The 24,410-nt window shown below is 33.9% G+C and overlaps 1 protein-coding gene across 1 annotated transcript in view; it reads right to left on the bottom strand.

Moving 5' to 3' along the window:
• Positions 1–2,438: 2,438 nt before the first annotated feature.
• LOC107519749 (connector enhancer of kinase suppressor of ras 2-like) overlaps positions 2,439–24,410 on the bottom strand; it is a 187,073-nt gene continuing 165,101 nt past the window's right edge. Inside the window, exon 9 of the mRNA XM_016162728.2 lies at positions 2,439–2,549. Within this exon, the coding sequence (XP_016018214.2) occupies positions 2,439–2,549 (111 nt within the window). The remainder of the gene's footprint in view (positions 2,550–24,410) is intronic.

The following is a 24,410-nucleotide window of genomic DNA, read 5'->3' as shown; positions in this document are numbered from 1 at the left end:
ATGTTGGAGAGGATGCAGAGAAAAAGGAACCCGCATATACTGCTGATGGGACTGCAAATTGTTACAGCCATTATGAACAACAATCTGGAGGTTTCTTAAAAAACTAAGAATTGATCTACCATATTATCCTGCAATCCCTCTGCTAGGTGTTTGCCTCAAAGACTTGAAGGCCCATATCTGAAAAGATATTTGCACACCAGTGTTCATAGCAGCATTATTCACAGTGGCCAGGTCATGGAAGTAACCAAAGTGCACTACGATAGATGATTGGATAAAGAAGCTGTGGTACATATATAAAACGGAATATCAGTCATAAGAAGAGAAGAAATACTGCCATTTGCGACAACATGGATGGACCTCCAAATAGTCATTCTAAGCGAAATAAACCAGACAGAAAATTTGAAAACCACAGGATATTACTTATGTGTCAGATATACACTTAAAAGCAACAAATGAACAGGACAAGTAAACAGAGACTCATGGAAATTGACAATAGACTACTGGTTTCCAGACATAGGGGGAGGGTGAAGTAGATGGGGTAAAGGGGTCATATGCATGATGACAGAAAGAAATCTAACTATGGGAAGTGAACACACAGTGTAAATATATACATGCCTTATCGTTAAAGCATATTGGTGAAACCTAGTAGATTTCTTTAACCAATGTCACCATAAAAAATTAATTAATTAAAATAAAGAAGTTAATTAGTGCCCTTTTTTCTCTTCATCACTTAGCTTTTAAAGATTAATGAACCAAATTAGGACTCTTTTATCCACATTTTCCCTTGAAAGCCACTGCATATCCCAATTTTCTAAGAAGAATTTAAGATTTATTTCTACCTTTCACATATTTTATTATAACAGTGATAGTATATGATTCCTATGTAACTATGGTCAACTGTGCATTTTTATCCTATAAATCAGTATTAGAAATTATATAATGAGAAAAATGTCACTATGTGTTAATGTGACTCTTAATTGAAGACTGAGATGGTTAACAGAATTATTTATTATTCTTTAATGTGTTACATTTCAATTAATATTTTGTGGGAATGGAAGTGAGGAATTTCTGAATATCATCTGTGTAGTTGCTTCTATTTAAGTAGCTAAACAATTTTATTTTTCCTGTACTTATATACGGTTAGATAAATATGCTTCCAAAATAACTAAATAACAGGTTCCTGAAGTGAATAAGTATGTCAATGTGAGAAACTTACTTTATAAATGTGAGAGTGGAGGTTGGAGAACTTAATTATTTTATAATCTTGTCAGAAGGACCAGGAACATTCTAATATGTAGTCCCTGAGTATTTGTATCCTGGAAGAGTAAATGATCCCATATCATTAAGACTGGATTCTAAGGTTTCTTTTTCTTGGGCAGAAGGAATGGTTATAACTGAATTTAAAACAGCAGAATCCACTGTGTTTATCAGGATTTGCTTGGACTTTTGCTTTCCTATTCTCTGAAACCAGTGGATAAAATGGTACCTTTAGTTTATTCACACTTGTTCATTATTTTCTTGCCTGGCTTCATTCTGGGACCTTGGTCATCCATCCATCCTTACATATATTCAATAAGACTATCATGAAACAAACATTAAATTCATAACTATGTTCAAGGGACTATGGCATTTGCTATAAAAACAAAAATCAATAAGAAAACATGGCACAGACTGACTAGGATAGAATGTGATGAGTTGTTTAACAGTATTATTTAAAAAGTGCCACATGGCCACAAAGCAGAAACTGATTAATTCTACCTGACAATGTCAGGCAAGGTATCACAAGAAAAGTAACATTTGAACTGAATGTTGAAGAATGAGCAAGAATTACTGAGGCAGAGAAAGAAGAGGAAAGGAATCCGAACACAGAAAAATATATACAAAAGGCACCAGGAATGAGAACATATGGAGTATTTGCAGATGTTAAGAGTAGTCTGGTATGGCTAGGAGACTCCAGGATAGGGAATTGCAGGAGATGAGGTTTGAAATTTTGTTGGTGTCATATTTTTAAGGGCTGTGTATAAAATTCTGAGAAATAAGAGCTGGTAAAAGTAACTGATGATCGGATTGTATAAAAATAAAAAGGTTACAGGAAAAAAATAATAGTTACATAAAGTTTCAAGGAAGAGTCAACCAAAGTTAAATGTTGAATATCAGCCAATGTTTCACTGGAAAGGAAGAACCCGGACAGTCATCAATAGCTTTTAGGCTGCATAGTCAATAAATTCTTGAATGAATGAAAGAATCTTGAAGTGTTCTTATAGGATTACTGAAAGAGAACCTTAACTAGATCCATGGTAGCATGATTCTATTTGATTCCAAATTATATGGTAATGAAACAAATTCTATCTGGGTCCCTGAAATCAAGCTACATTTAGAATATTATTTGAATGGTAAAGTTTATGAGTCTCTTTCCTCAATAGTGACCTTCCCAATGCTCACAATAGAGATTTTAACCCACTCACCACTGACAGATGTTGAGTTGGAATCGCATTGTCAGGTCCATGTTCCACCGAGAAACTCATTGCTTCAGGTTTAATGGCAATTGGCTGAAAGTGAAAAGCCCATTAAATATTGAGCCTAATGTGCTATTAAAAGGAAAACATGGTTGTTTATGAAAGGGTCAGACATCCTAATTATCCCCTTAATGTTTTTATGAAAAGACATCAGATCATTAACTGTACACATGTATAATGGGATCATATATGCAGTTAACACTCATTGAGTGCTTCCTATATGTCTCTATTCTAAGTCAACTCTTTTAATCCTTGCAATGACCTTATGAGTTAGGTACCTTTCCTTATAATTAAGGTCAATTAAGTATATTGGTTAATAGCGCAGCATCTGGAACCAGTGGTTTTGAATCCTGGCTCTGACATTTAACGGATGAAGAAAGCAAGGCCTGGAGAATTAAATTAACTTGGCCACAGTCACACAGCTAGTAAGTAATGAAATTGGGATTTGAAATCAAATAGTCTGGTGCTGTAGCTCACACTTTTAATCACTAAACCATCCTAATAAATATAGAAGTCTAAATTTGTATTATAAAGATATGAATATATTTATTTAACAATCCTTACATAGCACTTATATATTCCAGGTTCTGTTTTTAGTATTTTATAAAAAATGAACTTATTAATTTATGGCTTAGTGCCCTATCAACATTGCCTCAGTTAATATGGATATTTGGTGAAATATACTATGCATAAATACATTAGATCATCTTAGATTCTCTTCTATTCCTGGAAAAAATGCAATATTAGTACACTTTAAAAAGTAGATTTAAATGGAAAAAAGACGTGAAAAATAGGGTACTTGTGTGTGTGTATGAACAATCAACTAGACGGTATAAAGTTAGATTATTTCTACTACCACTTCAAAGCTGAATTTAAGATATTAACATCTAAGATTATATAAAAATCATTGACCTTAACAGTCTAAGTAGGTCAGTTCATATCAAAAAGGCTTTAACATAGGAAGAGTGTACTGATTACATAAATGAATACATCGTTAACAGTAGATAAGACACTTTGGAGAACCTATTTTACTTATAATTAAGGTCAATCTTAGAGAGTAACAACTGCTATGTTTTACATTATGTTATCAATGATTTTACTATCTGAGCAACAATTAAGTATATTGGTTAATAGCACAGCATCTGGAACCAGTGGTTTTGAATCCTGGCTCTGGCATTTATAAGCTAGGTATCTTTGGGCAGGTTAAACTCTTCAAGTCTCAGTTTCTTCATTTGTAAAAAGAGGGATACTATTAATACCTTCCTCACATGGTTATTGTGCAGATTGAATGAAATATTGTGAATGAAGTGTTCTGCACATAGGCATCACAACTAATACTTATCTGTATGTCTTCAGAATATGAAAAATACCAAATTAATGAATCTACATATTAACAGTGAAGGATAGTCATTCTTTAGGAAAGGCCTTAAATACTGTGACATGTCAGACCATAAAAATGTTGGTTACGTCCCTACTGTGAAAACTGAGGGGTAAATTTCAAACATGCTTTTGGAAACTTAAGTCCATTTTCCTTGATGGGTGAGTACCTGTGCCTTTAATTAGAGTATTTTAATTAAGACAAACACAGACTTAACATATGTGTAAAAAATAATTCACAGATTTATTCATTGTTTTCCTGCTATGGACGTTAACTAGCATTGTGCTATCTTTTCAGCTTAGCTGTTAAAAAAATATCTTCACCCACTTAGCATAATGACAGTTAAAGTCAATCATATTTATTGACTTTGATAGTTATGGTGATCTAATAATATCATATTTTACATTCTTAGCAGGGTTTCTCCAGAGAAAGCCCAAGTGTTAATTGATGAGAGACAGCTTGGTAGGTAAAAGTGCCCTTCAGTCAGCTGAAATTAAAATTGATGGGTTTCAGCTTTGACCCAAAAAAAAAAGTCTTAGAGAAAGAGTGGATTTCAACCATTATTTTATTGTTTTTGATAAAAGTGAAGCCATGTACTATTTATATCACTTAAATATAGTGAGAGAATTGAAAACAGCAATCCATTATCTCTATTATTCCAAGACTAAGTACTGAAAACAATACAGGTGAATGCAAGAAGGGAGTAACACTTTTTTAATGTTACAGTGGGCTACATTTTATTTTATTTCAGCTTGTAGAGTGGGGTCTTTCTGCTCTTTCATTCTTTGTCTAAATTACCCCATGTCAAAATAAATAATATGGTTTAAAATTAAATTTTAGGTCTATATATGAATTAGAAAAAGTCAGGAAGTATGTGTATTAAAGAGTTAACAGTGACTACCTGTGGGGGTATGGTCTTTCACTTTTTACTTCACACAATTTAAAAAATGTGGTGATAAACCAACTTAATCTATAAACCATTTGAAAATAAACTCCGAAATTTAATTTTATGTGATAAAGAAAAAAGGAATTCATATTTAGGCTAGACATAAAATGCTGTGAATCTTGTTTAGTGTACCACATATAAATGCATACTATTATATGTATTATGATATGTAATATTGCATATTATACATTAATCATATTTTAATATTTTAATAGTTGCATATTATAGCATATTATCTATTATATATTTATAATGTATACTATATCTTATAATATATAATAGATTTATAATAACAAAAATAGGCAGACATGTTTTTCCCTTATATTAATAGAACAATTACAATATTACAGATTAGTGCTTAAAAGATTTACGGTTTTCATTCTTTAATAACAATTTTTTTCCTTTTAAAAAATGTGCAAGCATTTTAAAGATAGATGTTTTTTCTCTTTGTTTTAAATCTATTATGTTAATTAATAAATACACTATACTACAAGACGGGACTTTTATTTTTCTTAAAAGTTTGTTACAAAGTTAGTTTCTGAATCTTAACAGATATGTGTAATATAATCAGCTACAAAAAACAAACTTAAAAGAGATATTTTGGAAGTCAATTTGCATTTCATGTTATTCTTCATAAGCGAAGATACACAGAAAACATTTTTAAAAGAACAAGCTATTTCTTGAAACTAGGCACTAGCAAAGTTTTCATAAATCAATCACTAATCAGATTGCCAGGATCTCAAGGGCAGAAACTGTCATATTTATTTTTGTTCCTTACTCTTAACACAGTGTAGGAGTTCAATATTTTTTTTGTTGAACTAAACCAAATAATAAAGTCAAAGAACTGAGAATGTACTGATATAAAAATGCATTATAAGATTCAGGAATACTATAATAGTTTTTAATAATAGAAACATAATAATAGTCTTTTGGTAAAAAGGTAATGGTATGAGAATAAATTTGAAATTGTATTACACAATTTTCTTCAGCATGTTAGTTTTTTTAAAGCTGTCATAAGCAACTTTTATTGTAACTAAAAAGAAAGCTTTAGCAATATATGAAGACATTAATAAAGTGCTAAATATCCTATAGAAGTATCTTATTTTCCTTTAAAAACCAATACATTTTCCTCTAAGTTAAGGTATCTAAGGATCTGGAAGTTATACTTTTCTTTGTATTAACAAAAATCTGATTTTGGGGGTAGCGGGTTCCCCTTGAATCATATTTTTAATGTAGACAAAACCAATCCTATAAAAAGCAAATTTATTCAAGGACCAACATCTCGAAAGAAGCAGTATAAGGCTGTAAAAGATGGACTATTTTAAATTGTACATGTTAATGGCTATTTAAATATAGTAATATTTTTATTAGGATTGTTGTTATTGTTGGGATTATGGTTAAAAAGTTCTATAGGTTTCGAATAGTGTGACCCAAACTTATTTTTTCTGTATTTCTATTATTTCTGTGTGTGTGCAATTATGTAGAAAATGAGGGTTTATTTTTAAACCAACACCTACATGGCATTACAACAATAAAGCAGTTATTCAACAAATGTAATTACTTTTTTGACAAGAGATGATATTAAAGGCTTCATGAAGGATGTTATTAAGTGGACTTAAAAGGGTGGTAAGAAATTAAAGAATTATAAATTGCTGATAATGGTTTCAAGAGGAAAAAACAACCTGAATGATGGCATAGATAGAAATGGCAGTAATATACTAAGGATGACAAGTTTATTGTATTTCCCTAGTAGGGAACACAGTTATGTGACATGATATTAGAAACATAGGTCAGCCATGAACTCTAGGGTGGAAAATAATAAACCTAATTTTAGTGTCTGAAGACAGACTAACCATTTGACTTTTTATTTTTCAAGGTTTTTTTTTTAAAACTTCTAGTATCATTTATTTTTCCTAGAATCTAGATATAATTAACTATAGCAGGACAGTGCTCAATACTATTTTAACCCCATTTTAGGGTATTTAAACTATTTCAGTATTTGTAAATGTGAGGATTCACATTCCAAAAACTAGAAAACTAAAATTTGATAAAACAATACATTTACTCAATATTGATGTATTTTTCAAGGTATTTTATTGGTTTGCTCCAAATAAAGTGACTATTCTGTTAACATTGATACTATTTTTTCCATGTCAAGACTTTTTTACCACAAGATTGTCAAAATGAAAATGAGTTATTTGCTTTAAATCTTTCTGCAAATTTGCAAATCATTAAAATTGTCTGAATTTAGCTAAACAAATTGAGATCCAGAAACAGAAATACAGAATATTTAAATGCATAAAATGAACAAATAAAGAGCAAAACCCAAACCAACAAAGTTCTATCCCTTTGATTCTAGTCACAGAAGAATTTAAATATCAACGTTTTCCTGCTCCACTATGTACCTCCCAGCTTTTTAGCTCCGTATTCAACTTTTAATTGCTGATTTTTCCTCTTGAATTTCGGTTGGACTTTCAGTGCTGCCAATCCACCTTTTTCTTACTCCCAATTACCATTCTTTCAAAACTACTCTAAACCTTTATTTCACTTTTCAAGCCATTCAAACAACTCTCACCAGCCTCACTCTCAGAATATGACCATGCTTTATGAATACATACTAATTTATTTTTGCTGATTCAGCAATATATTTTATTGTGCAAAAATATAAATGAATAAACATCAATATTCTGCTTAATGACCCATACTGGGTAAGAATACAAAAAGTCTAGTTTGGTTGTTATTACATTATATAAAGATTAAGTCAAAAGCTAACACACCTATTTGGCAAAGAAACATGAAAACACTTGAGCCATATGTGCCTATCTCCTTTCCTTCTAAATTCTTTAAATATCTGATTTCCATAGTACTGAAAAAAAAATCTCTCTCATTTTTTCTATAATTTTTATTTCATTTTAAAAGCTAACATTTTCATAACAGCCTTACAACTGCAAACAAAAGCATTTGTATATAATAAAAAGAAAGCAGCTGATTGATAATATTTATGTTAATAAATCTAATATGTAATGTCTTTTAAAAAAATCCTAAAATATTAGCAGTCTACTTTTTCCAAAAATTTATACTTAAAATAAAGAAAACTTTTAATTTAAGTAGGTAGAATGTCAGATAGCACAGGTTTAATGTTATTTCAATACCTCAAAATGGGTAACTGATTTTTTAAAAAATTATTTCAAACTAGGCTTCACAGGTTGGTCTGTATTTAAACTTCTTCTAAGTTACTGGCTTTGATTTGGAATGCTCTACTTCAGTGAATATGAAAGGGAGTGATATCAGTAAAACTGGCAGAATATAAACCTATGAAAATTCTTACCTCTTTAAATGCAATGAGAAAATTAAAAAAAAATAAAGATCAGAATCTATTTTTTTCAGACTCTGGAAAATAACCAAAGGTTGGCAGTAATCAGTGAACATTTATTCAGGAAAAATGGTGGAATCTCACTAAGAACAGCAATCTCTGAGGCATCTTCACTCGTCCTATTATCATTCCCCTGTCTGTGATAAACCAACAGCCTGAAATCATGGTGAAACTAATATTCTAGTAGCTTCCAGAAAAGATAAAACAGGAATGGAGTACCTTGAAAGAACTGTCACTATTTGACCTGTCTGATGTTTCCACGGAAGACTCCACTCATGAGGCTATCTTTATTTGATCTGAGTAGGCATTCATACAGAATGAAATCCTTCCCCTGAGATATTTGTTGAAAACAATTAGAGACCATATTTAACATCATGGCTGTCGGAGGTGATAGATAACACTTGGGGCAAATGATAAATTATTCAAAAGGCTTTAAGGAAAAACTGGGAAATGATATGTTCAAAGGAACTCTGGTAATTTCCAACATACTTATGAGGAATTTAAAAGGTCATGGGTAGACATAGAGCTGTATGCATGTCTATAACCGTGAATCTGCTTGGGAAGCACTTTAGACGGCCATAAATTCTTACTTCTTGCTGACACTGAGGGTCAGGCAAATCATAATATAAAGGCTAAGGTAGAGTTGTCAACTGCCTAGCTGTATATTGAAGGCATACCCAACATGAACAGAGGTTCTCGGCAAAAAATGGGAAATAACTTAGTTCCAAGCCTTAAAGGAAGCTCCCGTGAAATCATGAACTGACTACTAAAGTAATTGAGGAGAGAGATGACTAATTACACATGTCAAAGATATAAAATTTAAAGAATTTGTTCAGAAAAGTCACTAAACAAACAATAATAACAAAGAGCAAAAATAGCAGACCCTAGGGAAGAAAATCTGATTTCCAGTGTAGTTACATTACATTACTTAAAATATCTAGTTTTCAAAATAAAAAGTTATAAGAAATAGAAAGAAGCAAGAGAATATAGCCCACACACAGGGTTTAGCAGAAACTATTACTGGGGAAGCCCAAACATTGCACTTACTTGACAAAAATTTTAAACCAACTGTTTTAAATATGTTCAATTAAGTAAAATATACAATTTTTTCATTAAATTTATTGGGGTAGCATTGGTTAATAAAATTATATAGTTTTCAGGTATACAATTCAATAATACATCATCTGTATATTGCATTGTGTGCTCACCATCCAAAGTCAAATTTCCTTCTGTCAACATATATTTACTCCTTTGCCCTTACCTACCTTCCCCCTCCCCTCTTTCCCTCTCATAACCACTAAACAGTTCCCTGTGTTTGTCTTGTTTGTTTGTTGCTTTCAGTTCTATATACCACATATAAGTGAAAATAGACTATTTCTAAGAAATACATGAAAGGATGAAAATCATATCTCACTGAATATAAAATATTTATACAGAGATTTAAATTATTTCAAAAGAACCAAATAGAAACTGTGGACTTGCAAAGTATAACAACTGAAATGAAAAATTCATTAGAGCAGCTCAAGAATAAATCTGAATAGGCAGAATAAAGAATCGGCGAACTTAAAGATAATCAATTGAGATTATTAATTTTGAGAAAGAAGTGTAAAATAATTTTGAAAAATTAACAAATCTTTGTAGACTGGTGGGACAATGTTAAGTGTTACAAATATGCACTTAATAGTAGTTCCAGAATTACAGAGGAAATAGAAAAGGGAAGAAAGTATATTTGAATAAATGGTGAAAGCTTCCAAATTTGATGAAAAATGATAAACACATCCAGGAAGTTCAGTAAACTCCTAAAAGGATAAATTCGAAGAGATCCCCACCAAGACACATCATAATTTAACTGTTAAAACCAAAGAGAAAGAGACAATATAGAAAATCAGCAAGAGAAAAGTGGCTCATTTGCACAAAGGACTCTCAATGAGATTAACATTCTATTTCCCATCAGAAACCATGGAGGCCATAGTGACATCAGGAGCATGGCAGCAAGAGGGATTTCCCCTGACCTCTCCCTTTAAAATTACAACAAACTAAACAGCTACAATCCAACAGAGAACACCTATGAGAGATCTGCACATCAGAACATGTGAAGGTGGGCAAACTGGGAGAGAAAGAGGGGAGGAAAGGGAGAGGATCAGAGATCAATGCTGAAGATGGGTGCTGGGAATACAGCCCAGAGTTCCCTGCAGGTTGCAGAATAGGGGGGTAATTAGGTGGTGGTTTACACTTTTTGAAGTGCCACGTAGTCCTGGCTAAGTGATCAGCATATTTCATGTGGCAAAATCCAGTGAACAGGACAGAGAGCAAGGCAGAAACTGAATATAAAAGGGCTACAGCTGTGTTTTAGTAGCTGCCATTGCCAGGCAGAAAGCTAAGTCACAGAGCTTGGCTGCCTTACCCCATCCTCCCAGAATGTGCCCCCTCCCGCCCCCTGTACCTTTCCAGAGCTAGCAGTGAACCCCAGCGCTGCATCTGGCTGTTAAGGCAGTACTGGGATATCAAAGGCTCTTCTGAGGATCAAATCCCCATCATCCTCCATATTCTCCCATAGGGTGGAACCCTGAGACCAATGAGGCCAGGTCACAGAGGAGACACACATACCTCCCCAGGAAATAAAAGACATTTTCTTCACTGTAAGCAGAGATCCAAGAGGCCTGGAAAGTGCAAGAGGCGTGTGTACCACCTACTGGAAAATTAAAAACAACAAAAAACAAAAACAAAACAAACCTCTTTTAATTAACCTGATAAAGAGAGAACATTAATACTAAAATTTTATTTTTAAAAAAAGAGCAGTGGAAAAACATCATAGATGGTAGAGCTTTGTTCATCCCTCTTGTGACCACATCAAAGTTGTGATGGAAACACGGAGCAAACAGCAACCATAGTTGCCTTGGATCTAGATCAACAGAAGCACTACAACTAGGGAGAGAAACAAGAAATTGCCCTACAATGGTAGAAGGCAGGAGGTGGTGAAGACATTAGGCTGCACTGTCCAGAGTGGCTGAGTAGAAAAGAGGCTGCAAAAGCTGGAGCCGGCAGCTGCCGACACCTCTTAAAGGGATCGTGTCTGCCAGAAGACTTTTGTGATGATGGACTTGCACACTCTGAGCACCAGCACTGGGTTGGCTTCTCAGAAGGCACTGGGGACTTGCAGGGGAAAACTGATTTGTTGGGTGGAGGGCTGGAGGCAAGGCTCTCTCTCTCTGGCAGAAGTACTGGCGATATCCATTGTTTCTCTGTTGAGCCCTCCCCTTTCTCAGTGTTTGGATGCAGCGCCACCACAGCTGAGACATAATCAAACTGGATAATGGGGATTGCTCCCCAGTGGATTCCCTGAAACTTTGCCTCCCCCTACTCGTGGCCCCACCAAAGCCATATACAGTTGTATACATGGTGAGTCAGGTGCTTCTTAGTCAACTCAAAGACTCACTCTGGGGCAGCTTGGCTTGATATCTATCTGGCGTGGCTTCTTGAGGTGACTATAAGCACAGCATCTGAGGATTGTTTGCTGAATCTTAACAGGTGGCCCCCTGAAGGGACACAGGCTGGGGCTAAACTTGGCCTGCAGCTGAACCCCTCTCAGGACTGTACCACTAAACATGTACTACACAAAGCCACACTAATAAGACCAGAAGACCTGCAAGCTTTGCTTAGTACACAGAAACAGAAAGGGAGCTAAAATGAGAAGACACAAAAACAGAAACCGTATGAGAGAAAAGAACAGAGATCCAAGAATAATGAAGCCAAGCAATATAACAGATGTAGAGTTCAAAACGTTGGTTATAAAGATGCTCAAGGAATTTTTGGGAAGTGTAGATGAACTCATGAGAACTTTAATGAAGAGATAAAAATAGAAAAATGGAAATTATAAAAGGGAACTAGTCAGAAACGAATAACATTATGTGAGATGAACAATATATTAGAGGGAATCAACTGAGTTAATAAAGAAGAGGAATGGACCACCAATATAGAAGATGGGGAAACCAAGGACACTCAATCAGAATGGCAAGAAAAAAATCTGACTAAAGTAATATTTTAAGGATCCCATGAGGGGTGCAATTAAATATAAAAATATCTGTGTCATAATGGTAGCTGAAGGAAAACAAGGAGTTGAAGAGCTATTTGAAGAAATAATGGTGGAAAACTTCCCTAATTTGGTGAAGAAATCAGACACACAACCCCAGGAAACTCAGAGGGTCCCCAAAACCAGGAACCCAAAGAAGCACACACCAAGACACATTATAATTAAAATGCCAGAAGTGAAATACAAAGAGAATCTTGAAAGCAGCAAGAGAAAAGCAGTTAGTTACCCACAACGGAGCACCCATAAGACTGGCAGCTGATTTCTCAAAGGAACCTGTGCAGGACAGAAGGGCTTGGCACAAAATAATCAAAGTGTTAAAACCTAGGTTCTACAACAAGAATACTTAATCCAGCAAAACTATCATTTAAAGTTGAAGGACAGATAACAAGCTTCCCAGACAAAAATAAGCTAAAGGAATTTATCATCACCAAGCCAGTGTTACAGGAAATATTGGAGAGACTTCTTTAAGAAGAAAACCATGTATCAAAAACAGGCATAAAGAATGGCAATAACTATGTTCCTATCAACAAGTACCTCAAATGAAAAATAATTAAGTGTTCCAACCAAAAGATACAGTGGCTGAATGGATAAGAAAACAAGACCCTTATATATGCTACCTACAGGAGACTCGCTTCAGATTAAAAGACACACACAAACTAAAAGGAGGGGATGGAGAAAGATGTAGCCTTGATGGACGTAGAGGATATTGTGCTGAATGACATAAGCCAGATAAAGACAAATATCACATGATTTTATGTAGATGTGGAATATAAAGAACAACATAGACAACAACAACAACAACAAAAATTGATTCAAACTCGTAGAAACAAAGAATATTTTGAGGGCTACTAGATGGGAGGGAGGTTGAAAGGGATTAAGAAGTATAAATGGATAGTTACAAAATACATATGGAGATATAAAATGTACCATAAGGACAATCGTTAATGATGTAATAAATATGTAAAGGGAGAGATGAATACTAGATTTAGTGAGGTGATCACTTTTTGAGTTATATATATATATATATATATATATATATATATATATATATATATATATATCTTTAATCACTATGCTGTGCAACTGAAATTAATATAGTATTGTATGTCAATGTCAACTATAATTGAAAAAAAAACTCATTGACTTGTACAATGTAAATGCAAACAACTAATTGTCTATTATATTTCCATACAGCCTAGAAAAATAAAAAGAATTAGGTATAAAGTAGAATGCATATATTTCTATTTGAGAGAGCCAGGTCAATGACATGACCTTATCATGTGTATTAGTTTGGTAATGATTTCTCTCAGTCTCCCCAGTATCTGAGCCAGTGTCCCAAACTGATCCTTATTACACCACTGTTTTAGTGATTGATTCCTACCCTATTACTCTAAATCTTCCATTTTTCCTCATTATCACTGCTATTTTAGTTTTTACAAATTTGGAAGTATAATGTGTTTTTTTACTTTTCATAAGAGCATTTCTCCATGTTACTAAATATCCTTCAAAATATGATTTTTGTGTCTCTGCTATTTTGTTATACAATTCTACTAAATTAAAATTTTCTTTATTTTTGTTCAGATTATTTCTCATATTTTGGTTCTTGCAAATTGTTTTGATAAAGATTCTTATTTAGAAAACTATCTGGTTATTTTCTTGGACTAGATTTCTAGAAGTATAATTTCTGGGCCATGATTTCTCAACATATTTTAAAGGCTCTAGACACATAATGGTATTATTTCTTTTCAGAAAGTTTATTGATTTAGTCTCCCATCACTACTATGATAGTATCTGTCTCACTAGAACCTTGATTACCACTATCTAAAATAATTTTGTCAGTTCTATAGATAAAAATGTCATCATGATGTTATTTTAATTGGTGCATTTAATGCTAGTGATGTTGAACTTATGTGTGTGTGACTTCCATATCTAATTTTTGTAGTTTGTGATGTTTGAACAGATATTTTACATTTTAATGTAGTAAAATCATGATTTTTTTCACTGGTTTTATACCAATACTTGCATTTTTTTTAAAAAAAGCAGAGTACATTCCCATTAATGCCTAGGTGGAGAAATAATCCCTCAAATACCATGAATAACCAAGGAGACAAGACCACGGAGAGAAAATGAAAAAAAATCTTCAGAAAATAAACTTAAAGATATAGAACTATGCAATTTAAATGACAGAATTCAAGATTGCATTTCTGAAAAAATTCAATGAGATCCAAGAAAATTCTGATTGACAGTTCAATGAACTCAGAAACAAAATCAATAAACAACAGGAATATTTTTGTATTACAAAAAGATTGAAACTCTAAAAAAAGAACAAAGTAGAACTTTTGGAGTTGAAGAACTCAATTAAAGAGATGAAGAATAAAATATCGAGTTTAGAAAATAGAGCTGATTGGATAGAGGAATCACTGATATCAAAGACAGAAATCTGAAAATGACACAGATGGAAGAAGAGAGAGACTTGAGAATAAAAACAATATGAAAGAACTTTATAAGAACTATCTGACACCATCATAAAAAGCAATGTAAGTATTATGGGTATATCAGAGGAGAGAGAGAGAAAGGAACAGAGAGCCTTTTCAAACAAATAGTTGACAAGAATGTCCCAAAACTATGAAAAGAACTGGATCCTCAAACCCAAGAAGCAAACAGAACATCCAATTATCTCAATCCAAAAAGGCCTTCTACATGACAAGTTATATTAAACCTGTCAAAAATTAAAGGCAAAGAAAGAATTGTCAAGGCATCCATGGAAAAGAAGACAAAAATCTATAAAGGAAAACCCATCGGATTATCATCAAATGTTTCAGCAGACTTTACAAATTAAAAAACATTGAATCATATATTCAGACTATTGAAAGGGAGACATCACCGACTAAGAATAATATATCCAGCAAAGCTTTCCTTTAGCTATGGAAGAGAAATAAACACCTTTTCAGATATAAAGAAGCTGAGGGAATCTTCTACCACAAGGTGTACATTACAGAAAATAATGAAGAGGGTCATTCTACTTGAAACAAAGGGACAAAAAACATAAAACTATAAGATGACTAACAGACAGAAACAGGAAAGCACAACCCTTATTAAGAACAGGGTCTTATAAAAAATTACATAACCGTTAAACATCAAAAAAATTTTAAAAAGAGAAGAACACAGTTGCTATAACCTAAAAATGACTCACAGCAAAAACAGAGATAATTTGAAACAACAACAAAAAATAAATAAAAGGGGAGGGAGTAAAGGTCTGAATTTGAAAAAAATAATAGAGATAAGACACATGCTAAAGAAAAGAACTACTGTATATTTGAAACACCCCTTTACATAAACCTAATGGTAACCAAGCAAAAATATCTAGAATTGAGATACATAACATAAAACAAGAAGTAACAGAGAAAAATATCATAGAACACCAACAAACTAAAACAATAGGCTGACAAACAAGGACAAAGAAATGAAGGAGACACTGAGCCATCAGAAAACAAAAGATAAAATCACTAGAGGAAAACCTCATATTTCAATAATCATATTAAATGTAAATAAACTGAGCTCACCAACAAAATGGCTCAGAGTAGGAGATTGGATCAATAAAGAAAACCCAACCATATGCTGCGTTCTAGTGGCACATCTCAGCTGCAAGAACAAATAGAAACTCAAAATGAAAGGTTGGAACATGATACTCCAAACAAATGACATCCAGAAAAAAAAATGAGGGCGGGGGGATAGCCATACTTATATCTGATGAAAAAGATTAAAAATAAAAAAGGGAATGAGAGACAAAGATGGCCACTTTATAATGATAAAGGAGACAATATATCTGGAAGACAAAACACATATTAATATATATGTTCCCCATAAGAAAGCACTAGAATATACAAAGCAGCCACTAACAGAACAAAAGGGAGAAACTGACAAAAATACAATTAGAATAGAGGAACTAAATACCCCACTCTTAGCTATGGATAGATGATACAAACAGAAAATCAAAAAGGAAATAACACCCTTAAATGACACATTAGACCAACTGGACATAATTGACATTTAAAGAGCCTTTCATTCTAACCAGATTATGCATTATTTTTTAGTGCACATGGAACATTCTCAAGGATAGACCATATGTTGGGACAAAAAAGTCTCAACGAATTTAAGAAGATTGAAATCATACCAAGCATATTCTCAAATGATATTGCTTTGAAACTGGAGATCTACTACAAAAACTACGTGTAGGAAAAAAAAATATGTGGAGATTAAACAACATTCTATTAAAGAACGACTGGGTAATAGATGAAATACAAGACAGATCAATAGATATATAGAAACAAACAAAAAAAATACAAAAATACAAAATATCAAAACTTTTGAAATATAGCAAAAGTGGTAATAAGAAGGAAATTCATACCATTACAGGCCTAGCTCGAGAAACAAGACACATCTCAAATAAAAAAAAATTACATATTAAAAAAAAAACTAGAAGAAAAGAAATAAAAAAGAAAAAATGAAGCTCAAAGTCAGCAGAAAAAATAAAATGGGGGGGGGAGGTTTCTGGTCAAGATGGAGAAGTAGGTAAACATTATGCTTGCCTCCTCTCCCAACCATGTCAAAATTACAATTGAACTACAGAATAGCCATCACTGAGAGTCACACAAAATCTAGCTGAACAGGAGTCCTACAACTGGAGACACACAGAAGAGACCACCTTGAGTTTGGTGAGGGAGAGGAGATACGAAATGGGCTGGTTCTACCCCTGTGTGTAGCAGTTGAGAATTGGGAGAAATATCTTGGCTGCAGAGGCCTCCCCAAAAGATCAATAGGTCCCACTTTCACACCGGACTCCCTAGTCCAGGGTTCCAGTGCAAGGAAAAGAAGCCCCCACAACTTCTGGCTATGAAAACCAGTGAAGATTGGGTTGAGTGAGATGGAGAGCTAAGGAAGTTTCAGAGTTTCCTCTTAAGGGGCCTGTACACAAACATACTCAATGACAGACACTTGCTCTGAGTCCAACTATTGTGCAGCAGCTTGAAAGGCACCAGGGACATATGAGGAGGAACCGTGTTGTCTGGCTTCAGAGCAAGGGGTGAAGGGGCAGCTTTCCAGCAAATGGAAGTGCTGGAAGAATCCATTGTTCTGGTGCTGAGCCCTCCCCCACCTGGTTTGCAGACCGAGGAAACAGCCACATCTGAATCTCCATCAATGTTACTAGCACTGCTTGCCCCACCCTGGTGATTCCCTGAGATCCTGCCCCTCCCAAATTGCAGGCCTACGCAAGCCGCTTCCAGTGAATTTCCCATACAAACAGCCTGTCTAGCTCATGCTGTGAACTTTCCTAAAATCTCTCAAAGGTTCACAAAAACCTAAGCAAGCAGCATCTGGCCTCGCCATGCTGCTTACCTCTTGCTGAGCAGCCCTGTACCTGGCTCTAACAGCAGCTGGCCTTGGTTTGTGGCTAAGCAACTCGAGGCACTCCAAGCCCATTACAGGTGGTGGCCATCTGTGGATTGCTTGGTGGCTCATGCCATGTGTTCCTGGGCAGGGCACAGGCTGCAGCTGAACTTGGACTGTGGTAGGACCTCTTCCAGGAGGTCATGGCCTGCATGCCCGGTGGCCATATTCAATCTGATCTGGAACTCCATTTGTTTACATCAGAGGACAATAAACCCAAGGGGCAGTCAGGGCAAGCACCAAAGCCCTGCTAAAATGAATCCTACTCTGTAGTGTCAGCTCCTACACTGGTCATGGCCAGCCATCGCAATCAATCAGCCCAAGAATCAATCTCTCCCATTGACGAGCAAACAGCAATTAAGGCTCAACTACAAGAGGAGGGCACACACAACCCATACTAGGTATATACCTTGACCAATCAGCTCAGGTGACTAGAGAAGACTGTGTCACTTTACTAAGACCATGAGACGTATCAGCCCTACCTAATACGTAGAAAAAACACAGGTAGGCAGCCAAAATAGGAAGGCAAAAACCAATCAACCAAACAAATAATAGAACATGTCCCAAATAAAAAAACAGAACAAAGCTCCAGAAAAAGAACTCACCAAAATATAGACAAACGATCTACCAAAAGCAGAGGTTAAAACACTGGTTATAAGGATGCTTGATAAACCTAAGCTTAGAATGGATAAACTCAATGAAAACTTTAACAAAAAGACAGAAAACAAAAAGTGTATATAGAAAACATAAAAAAGAACCAGTCAGAATGAAGAATACAATAACTGAAATGAAGAATACCTTAGGATGACTTAACAGTAGATTAGATGTAGCAAAGGATTGGATCATCAATAGAGAAGACAAGGTAGCAGAAAACACTCAATTAGAAGAGCAACAAGAAAAAAAATCCAAAAAAAAATGAGGATAGTTTAAGAGGCCACTAGGACAATATCAATGTGTACCATTTGCATCACAGGGATACCAGAAAGAGAAGAGAGAGAGCAAGGAATTGGAAACCTACTTCAAAAAATGATGACTGAAAAATTCCTGAACCTGGTGAAGGAAATAGACATGCAAGCCCAGGAAGTGCAGAGAGTTCCAAAGAAGATGAACACAAAGAGGCCCACGCTAAGACACATCATCATTAAAATACCAAATTTTAAAGACAAAGAGGAATCTCAAAAGCAACAAGAGAAAAGCAGTTACAAAGGAACTCCAATAAGACTGTCAGCTGATTTTGAAACAGAAATTTGCAGGCCGATGGGATTGGCATGAAATATTCAAAGTGATGGAAAGCCAGGACCTACAACCAAGATTACTCTACCCACCAAAGCTATCATTTAGAATCAAAAGCTTCCCAGACAAGAAAAAGCTAAAGGAGTTCATCATCACCAAGTCAGTATTACAGGAAATGTTAGAAAGAGTTTCTTTAAGAAGAAAAAAAAAAGAGAAAAAAATATAAGTAATAAAATGGCGGTAACTACATATGGTGACAATTATTTTAAATGTACATGGATTAAATGTTCCAATTAACAGATAGGGTGGCTGAATGGATAAAAAAGCAAGACCCTTACATATGCTGCCCATGAGAGAGTCACCTCAGATTGAAAGACACATGAACAGAAAGTAAAGGCATGAGAAAAGATGATTCATGAAAATGAAAAGAAACAAAAAGCTTGGGTAGCAATACTTATATAAGACAAAATTGACTTTAAACCAAAGGCTAAAACAAGAGCCAAGAAGGACCCAGTTATCTCACTTCTGTGTATTTACCTGAAGACACCAAAAACATTACTTTGAAGGGACACGTGAATCTATATGTTCACTTAAGTATTATTTATGTGAGCCAAGATATGGATGCATCTTGAGTGTCTATCAATGGATGAATGGATTAAAAAAAAGTGGTATATATAAACAATGGAGTCTTACTCAGCCATATAAAATATTGCTATTTGCCACATGGATGGACCTAGAGTGTATTGTGCTGAGTAGAGTAAGCCAAACAGGAAAGATGAACGTCATATGTGGAATCTCGAGAACAAGATAAGCAAACAAAAAAACAGAAACAAGTTCACAGATAAAGAACACATTTTGATGGCTGTCAGATTAGGAGGTGAGGGTATGGGTGCAGGGGGTTAGGGAATATGAGGTACAAATAGGTAGGTACAAAATAGTCATTTAGATGTAGAGCATAACATGGGGAATATAGTCAGTAAGACTGTAATATCTATGGTGCCAGGTGAGTACTGGATTTATTGGGGGTGATGACTTCAGAAGTTAAATAAATGTCTAACTACTGTGTTGTACACCTGAATCTAATATAATATTGTATTATATGTCAATTATAATTAAAAAAAAATAAAATAAATAAAAAAATAGAAAACAGGCTGGGAAAGTTACAATAGCATAAAAAACAAAAGTTACAGTTATATTTAATGAAATTGAGAACAAAAAGACAATAGAAAAATTAAAGCAACAAAGAGCCGTTTTTTTCAAAAGATCAATAAATTTCGCAAACCCTTAGCTAGACTAAGAAAACAGAGAAAAGAGAGAAATAAACAAAATCGGAGGTGAAAGAGAAGTTATGACAGATACCATCAAATTACAAATTAGCATACAAGAATACTATGAAAGATTATATGACGAAATTCAACAACCTAGAAAGAATGGACGCGTTCACAGAAATATACAATCTCCCTAACTGAATCACAAAGAACTAGAAAATCTAAATAGACTGATCAACAGTAAGTAAATTAAAACAATCATTGAAAATCTTCCAAAAAGTAAAACTCCAGGACAAGATGCCTTCACTAGTGAATTCTATCAAACATTCAAAGATGATTTAATACATGTGCTTCTCAAACTTTTCCAAGAAATTGAAGAAGAGGCAAAACCTCTTAACTCATTTTATTAGGCCAACATTACCCTGATACCAAAACCTGTTAAATAAAACACAGAAAAAAACTACAGACCAGTAGCTCTGATAAGTACAGATGCAAAAATCTTAAATAAAATACTAGCAAATCGGATACAACAATACATTAATAAGATCACACATTACAATCAAGTTGCACTCATTCCAGGGGCACAGAGATGGTTCAACATACTCACATTGATTAATGTGATACTCCACATGAACAAAATAAAGTATAAAAATCATATGACCATATCAATCAATGCAGATAAAGCATTTGACAAGATATTGCATCAATATATGATTAAAACACATCATGAAATGGGTACAGAAGGAAAGATCCTCAACATAATAAAGTCCATATATGACAAATTCTCTGCTGGCATCATACTTAATGGTGAAAAGCTAGAAAATCTTCCCACTAAGATCAGGAACAAAATAAGACTATTCGCTATCACCACTATTATTCAATATAGCGGTGAAAGTCCTAGCTTGAGCAAGTATGCAATAAATGAATGAATGAATGAATGAATGAATAAATGGCATTCGAAGTAGGAATGAAAAGCTAAATTGTCAATTTTTCCAGATGATATGATTTGCTTTATAGAAAACACTAAAGACTCCACTAAATAATAAAAAAAAAACTATTAGAAACAATAAACAAAGTAATGTTGCGGGATACAAAATGCCATACAAAAATCCATAATGTTCCCATATGTTGACAATGAAACTTCTGAAAAAATAAATGGAAAAGATAATTCTTTTTGCAATTGCAACCGAAATAATAGAATATCTAGGGATGAACCTAATGAAGCATGTGAAGGACCTATACACTGAAAAATATAAGACATTAAACGAAATTGAAGCGGACACAAAAAAATGAAAAGATATTGTGTTCATGGATTGGAAGAACCGACATAATTACAATGACCTTATTACCCAAAGCAATATACAGATTTAATGCATTCCACATCAAAATCCCAAAGGCATTTTTTAGAGAAATAGAAAAATGATATCACCAGGTTTATTTGAAATCACAAAAGATCACAAATAGCCAAACCTATCCTGAGGAAATCTTATACTACAAAGTGACAATAATCAAAATAGCATGGTATTGGCAGAAAAACAGACACACAGACCAATGGAACAGAATTGAGAGTCAAGGAATAACGCCCTGTATATATGGGCAAATAATTTTTGACAAAGGAGCCAAAAGCATACAATGGAAATAAGAAAGCCTCTTCAATAAAAGGTGCTGGAAAAATCAGAAAGCCATCTGCAAAAGAAGGAAACTAGACTGTTGTCTATCACCACATACCAAAATTAACTCAAAATGGATTAAGGACCTGAATATAATACCTGAAACAAAAAACTGCATAAAAAAAAACATAGGAACTAAACTCATGAACCTTGGATTTAGAGAGGATTTTATGAATTTGACCTCAAAGCAAGGGAAGTCAAAGCCAAAATAAATGAATGAGACTACATCAAACTAAAAAGCTTTTTCATAGCAAAAACAAACAAACAAACAAAAAACAAACAAACAAAAACATGAACAAGACAAAGAGGCAACCAACTGAATGGGAGAAGATATTTTCAGACACCTTCATTATGGGTCTAATATCCAAAACATACAAGGGAGTCATACAACTCAATAACTAAAACAATCCAATTTAAAAATGGGGAGAGGACCTTAACAGACACTTCTCCCTAGAAGACATACAATGACCAACAGACATATGCAAAGGTTCTCAACTTCACCAGCTATTAGGAAAGTGCACATCAAAATATAACCCAGCAATCTCTCTTCTGGGTATCTACTCCAAAATTTTGAAAACATCTATTCATAAAAATATATGCACCCCGATGCTTATTGAAGCATTATTCACGGTAGCCAATATATGGAAACAACTGAAGTGCTCTTCAATAGATAATATGATAAAAAAGATGTTTCACATATATACAAAGGAATATTGCCCAACCATAAGAAAAGATAAAATATTACCATCTGCAACATGGATGGATCTTGAGATTTTCATGTAAGTGAAATAATTGAGACAGGAAAATTTGAGAAACATGATTTCACTCACATGTGTGACATGAAATTGATAGCAACAAACAAGACAAAAAAAAAAACTCATAGACACAGACAACATTTTATTGGTTCCCAGACGGAAAGTGGGGAGGGAATGTTGATTAGGGTAAAGGGAGTCAAATATATGGTGATGGAAGGAGATTTGACTTTGAGTGGCGAACGCACAATGCAATGCAATATACAACTGATGTATTATAGAATTGTACATTTGAAACATATAATTTTATTAACTAATATAACCTCAATAAATTTAATACAATTGAAAAAGAGATTTATGAAGGATTAATTTAGAATTAACCCATGGTCAAGGAATTAAAGGCTGTTGTCTTTGCACATTAAAATAACAACTTTTACTTTACAGTCCTGTTAGACTGTGAACTCCTTGAGAGATGGGGTGCATTCCGATTACCATGCAGAGTACTAATGAATCAGTCAGTAAGTGAAAATATTGCTCTATTCCCACTCTAGAGTACACTAATTTAAGGTAAAATATTTCTTTCTTTTAAAGGCCATCTCACAATTTATTTTCTTCCGAACAAGCTCATCTTGCTTGTTTATCATATCTAAATACACATTTATAGTAAATTTCTATTCCAAAGACAGTGAAATCACACTTAACGAATTTTTTTCTTCAGGAAAATAATTATTCCTCTAGAATATATGAACATTCTAAAATCAATTTTTAAAATCAACACGTGGGATTTCATTCATATGTCTACTTTTAGTTGTGAAAGTAAAAAGATAATTTGTTGAAATGCACTGTAAACAATAGCCTATTAAGAGATGAAGCAGTAGAATGTTTACTAAGATTCTTTTTATAATAACTAACAGTGCTGTCTCTCATTTTATTGAGCACTTTCTATATGTTAAGCATATTTCAATTTTCTTCATGATAAACTTATTGGATATCATTAACTCCTTTATACATCCAAGAAAACTAAAAGTAGTCAAATAACTTGTCCAATGTTAGCTGGCTTAAAGATTTTCTATTACAACCCTTTTATTTTCACAAATGAGGGTTTGAACTTGTGTGGGGTTTAGTTCATTGATAATGTTTCAAAGCTAGTAAATGATAGAACCAAGACCACAACCTCAATTTCATGACTGTTAATGCAGTACTCTCTGCAGCTTGAATAATCACATTATTTATCTATTTTAAAACTTACAGACTTTAGCTAAATAGCCTCTCTGCCTTCTTCCTCTGGAGTGAGAGGTTTAATTATAGTTGAGTTTTGACTTCGGGGAGAAGTCTAGGTAGAGATATAGATTAGAAGTTATCAGGAAATGAACAATTGTTCAAAATCATTGAACTTTCCTTAGGAAAAAGGAAATGGAGTGTTTTTGAAACATTGGCCTACACCAGAATTGCTGAGAGTTCGTTAAAAAAAATTGCACATTCCTGAGCCTTATCCCTACAGATTCTGTTTCGAGAATTATGGGAGTCCATTTCAGGAATTTGCATTTTTTAAGTGCCTCTAAGTAATTCTGATATATGCAGTCAAAGGACAAACCTTGAGAAACACCCACACTGAGGAAAACAAACAAACAAACAAACAAACAAATGAACAAATGCCTCAGGACAAAATATGGGAGAATAGCAACATTTGTGGAGCAACAACAACAAAAAAAAACCCAAAAAACAAAAAACAATCT

Source organism: Rousettus aegyptiacus, unplaced genomic scaffold, assembly GCF_014176215.1.
Source record: "Rousettus aegyptiacus isolate mRouAeg1 unplaced genomic scaffold, mRouAeg1.p scaffold_m13_p_9, whole genome shotgun sequence".
In the NCBI taxonomy this organism is placed as follows: Eukaryota; Metazoa; Chordata; class Mammalia; order Chiroptera; family Pteropodidae; genus Rousettus; species Rousettus aegyptiacus.
The sequence above is the reverse complement of the archived record's forward strand: the minus strand, read 5'-3'. Positions and strand labels throughout refer to the sequence as shown.